The sequence below is a fragment of the Lepisosteus platostomus genome, chromosome 19 (assembly GCF_059453375.1).
Source record: "Lepisosteus platostomus isolate fLepPlt1 chromosome 19, fLepPlt1.hap1, whole genome shotgun sequence".
Taxonomy (NCBI): Eukaryota; Metazoa; Chordata; class Actinopteri; order Semionotiformes; family Lepisosteidae; genus Lepisosteus; species Lepisosteus platostomus.
Window position 1 is genome coordinate 11,945,674 of NC_142629.1, and position 3,720 is coordinate 11,949,393.

A 3,720-nucleotide genomic window follows, 5' to 3' on the forward strand; every position below is an offset into this window, starting at 1 on the left:
AAAAGCTAGAAACAGATATTTAATTTTAAACTCAATGTTTTAATACAGTGCAAAATTCTGCATTTTTCTTCAATATAAATTAACAATTGCACAAAGCATTCTCCAAGCACTCACTACACACATTCAACAAGAAGCACCAAAGTTAATAATAATAACCACCCAAGCTGCATAGACTGCAACGAAGGAAAAAAAAAACTTTTAATAAAACTTCAGAAGGCTGACCTCTTTGTATCAGTGTAGGATCACTAGGGAGCACATCTAGGAATTTGTAGGTCACTGATACAGGTTTTTATTTTTTCATCTTTTTTAGAAAGGAGGAGAGGAGTTACATTGATAACATTTCCTGTTTTTTGTAAAGCTGAGTGAGAGAGTACAGCTGAACATCAGTGCCTTGTTGAGTGATATATTATCAACTGAGAAATCTAGTCAGCTGCAGTTATATTTAATAATAATTATCCTTTGCTCAGCTGGATAAACATACTACATCTTACAGTTTAGGATGTTACAGAAAACTACAATGATCTATGAAGATGAGTGTTCTCCAAATAAAGAGTAAAGGTCACAATGATGAATGTGAAAGGGGCATCAGTTATCAGACTTAAAGCACAAAGGTAAACATCACATTTTCCCAAAATAGCTTTTGTTGCCAATCTTTAAACAAAAATGTGTATTCCTAGAGAAGAGTGCAAAACAAGATACAGTTCATACTGTATATTTACACTAGTAGCTGGGATTTTGAATTACTAAAAATAAATGTGCATGTGTTTTAGAAATTCAAGTTACACAACTGGCTGCCATTTCAGAGAGGTGTCAGTTCACCAGGGGAGGTTTCCTGATTTTATTACATACTGTACAGATGCAGCCATTCAAAGTGCGCGGTACAGACACGTACCGGAGGTAATTGGCTGCGGCGTCGCGCATCATGATGCAAGATGACACGGGGTACCGCGGTACGTGATTGGTTGAACGACAGGGGCACTCGTGGTCCGTTGGTCTGTCGTAGAAAGATTTACAGTACAGTAAACGTCTTTACTGTGCCCGTTGTAGATATTGAATTTTACCACTGAAGGGAAATCTTAGTAGCTGAGCATAAAAACAATAGGAGCATAATGTAACGCGTGTGAAGGCCATAAACGATATTAATTTTGGAACATAAACATACAGTACTGTATATGGCTGGTCTTGGTACTTTAAAGTAAAAAATACACACCAGTATTCCATTTCTCCCTAAATATTTTAAGCATCGAAGTCTTTAACTAAAGAGATACCGGAGTCCCTATTTGATTAATAGGGAATATAATATGGAATCGCGTATCTAAAGAATCTAAAGAATTTAATAACGATATGATTATATTCGTGTACTGCGACAGGGCTGTGTAGGGCTGTTTCGCCTCCCTCTTCATGCGACTTCCCTTGTAGCCCTCTGGTCTACGTGCCCGACTACTAACTCACGGGTTGTGTGTTCAAATCCAGCTGGTGCTGGACTTTTCTTTTAACAAACATTTCTTCGAAAAAATAGAATAGCGATATTATGGACAATCAATTGACTTTTATATTTCAAAATATCACAACATGATCGATTCTAAGTCATTTTTAAATAACAATGAATAGTCACCTTCTTCCCTTCTGACAACGGTCCCTGCTTCTGCTTCCTGCTTCTATTGTGTGTGTGTGTGCAATAGAGTACATTTTTATAGAGAAATGGAGGCTGGACAGTATGCGTTACAATATAAACATTTATATTGATTTAAATCGTGTTTTGATTTAAATCGCAAAGGCGTGTTTAATTATATGTGTTTTTTAATCATAATCAGGCTAATGCAACATAAATTGATACAGTATCTTTGTCTTCCAAGTATCTTAATAAACTTTCAGCATAGCTTTCTACCCGTTTAGATTTATATTTCTTGGGATTTTGGGATCAAACGTGGAAGGATTAGATTGTAATCGTTTTTATTTTTCAAATATATGATTGTATTTCTGAATGTTATGTTACACCTACAGTAGTTCACTGCTTTAAATACATCGAATTAAGAAAGTTATGTGTAGCACTTTAGATCTTTTTTTCTGAACCAGGGAACATCTGATCATGTTTCTCTATAACAATAATAAAAAACGTTATTTTACATATCACCTTTAAAAGTGGCATCTCAAAGCAATACAGTAGATCGAAAAACAGTTAAAAGGGACCAAAGTAAATACCAGACAAACGCAAACGCGTTTTTAATAAAATGCTTTTATTCATTCAGCAGAGAGTGAGAGGGACATCCAGCAGAGAGAGACACACACACTGGTTTCCATTGACAAAATTGTTTTTTTTCAATTCCTCTTGTCTAACAGGAATGTTTTGTTTGTGGACAGACTGTTAGACTAGAGGAAAAGAGCGCCTCCTTCTACGAAGCATTTCGTTAATCCGATCACGAATTCTTTTCCAGTCGCACACAGTAAGGGTTGAGAATTTCCGATTCACCATGCTACTAATGGTTTCCCGGAGATTGCAAGGCAAGGCACTTTTGCCTCTGGACCCATCGAAATTTACAGACGTGGTCCACCCCCAGTAAATTTCAAAAGTCACAAGATTTCGAAACACGAGGGCGGCGTAGCGGTCGGCTCTTGCTTTCCCGTCTATGCCGATGCACTGCAAGTACAACCCCCCCTCCATCTCCTGAGTGATGGGTAGCAGTTGGACATCTGGGAGAATTATTCGTCCCACTGGCATCTGTGAATTCCGCTGTGCTTCCTGGGGGGAGATAGACGGCGGGGACAGCATCAACAAATTCCTGCGCGGTGGTGAGCGGAGAGGCCGGGATGGAGTGTCCTGAGGCGGTGTGTGCTCTGCTGGGGGCAGAGATTCCGCCAGGCATTGTAACCTGCAAGGTGGGGAGAGGCACTTTTCGGGAGACAGCTGCTCAACTGTTTGACTGCTGGAACATACTGTCTCCTTCCTCTGCATTTTCAGGAGTGTCTCTAGCCTCCCAATCCTCCCCAGTAATGCATCGTACTGCTCCCGCTGCTGCCGAAATGTCTCCACACAGGTGCTGCTTCTACAGGTTGGCACCCTGGCCAGTGGCCGAGAGCAGAGACCCACGGCCTGTGGCAAAATAACATAATTCATGTAAGAAATAAAGTCACACAGTAGTATTCATCAGTCGCGGAACAGACGTCAAAATAAACTTTTCTTTTTTTCCGTCTTACCGCTTTCTTTTTTACTGTCCTGGTGGTAGATTTCGAAGATCGTTTCGCCCGTGCAGTGTTTTCTTGAAGAACAGGCTACGAAGAAATAATTATAATTGAATTTAAAATTCAAAACGGCAATAATACCTTGTAATATGCGCTGTAATCGCGTATTTCAGATGAAGTCTGCTGTATTTGCTTACCCTTCGCTCTTTGGAAGCTGGGGCGGCAGAAGCACCCGGTCTCTTCCCGTAAAAGGTCTTGGTCTCCATACTGTACTTTGGTCACTGTAGTGCAGGTTCGCAGTTTTTTTTTGTGATGGGAGCTCACCCAATCCCTTGGTGTATTTATGCTATATTCACATGTACGGCTAGAATGTTCATTGTCTCCCAATGAAAGGCGGTGCCTTTTGCCGAAGTCGGGAGACATTAGAGGCTTGCCACACCCGGACTGTTAAACCAACGCATTAGCACGTCAAAGCCCATTGAGGACCCGGGCGCAATAGTTGCTTTGTCCCTTGATTTACTGATCTGCATTAATTATGGA

General features: G+C 40.4%; 1 protein-coding gene across 1 annotated transcript; it reads right to left on the reverse strand.

Moving 5' to 3' along the window:
• Nucleotides 1-2,365: 2,365 nt before the first annotated feature.
• Nucleotides 2,366-3,446, reverse strand: LOC148645096 (uncharacterized). The gene is made up of 3 exons (XM_088613318.1): nucleotides 3,378-3,446; nucleotides 3,196-3,270; nucleotides 2,366-3,091 (listed from the first exon to the last, which is right to left on the reverse strand). Exons 1-3 carry the CDS (start codon nucleotides 3,444-3,446, stop codon nucleotides 2,366-2,368), a joined length of 870 nt encoding a protein of 289 aa, XP_088469444.1.
• Between the last annotated feature and the right edge of the window lie 274 nt (nucleotides 3,447-3,720).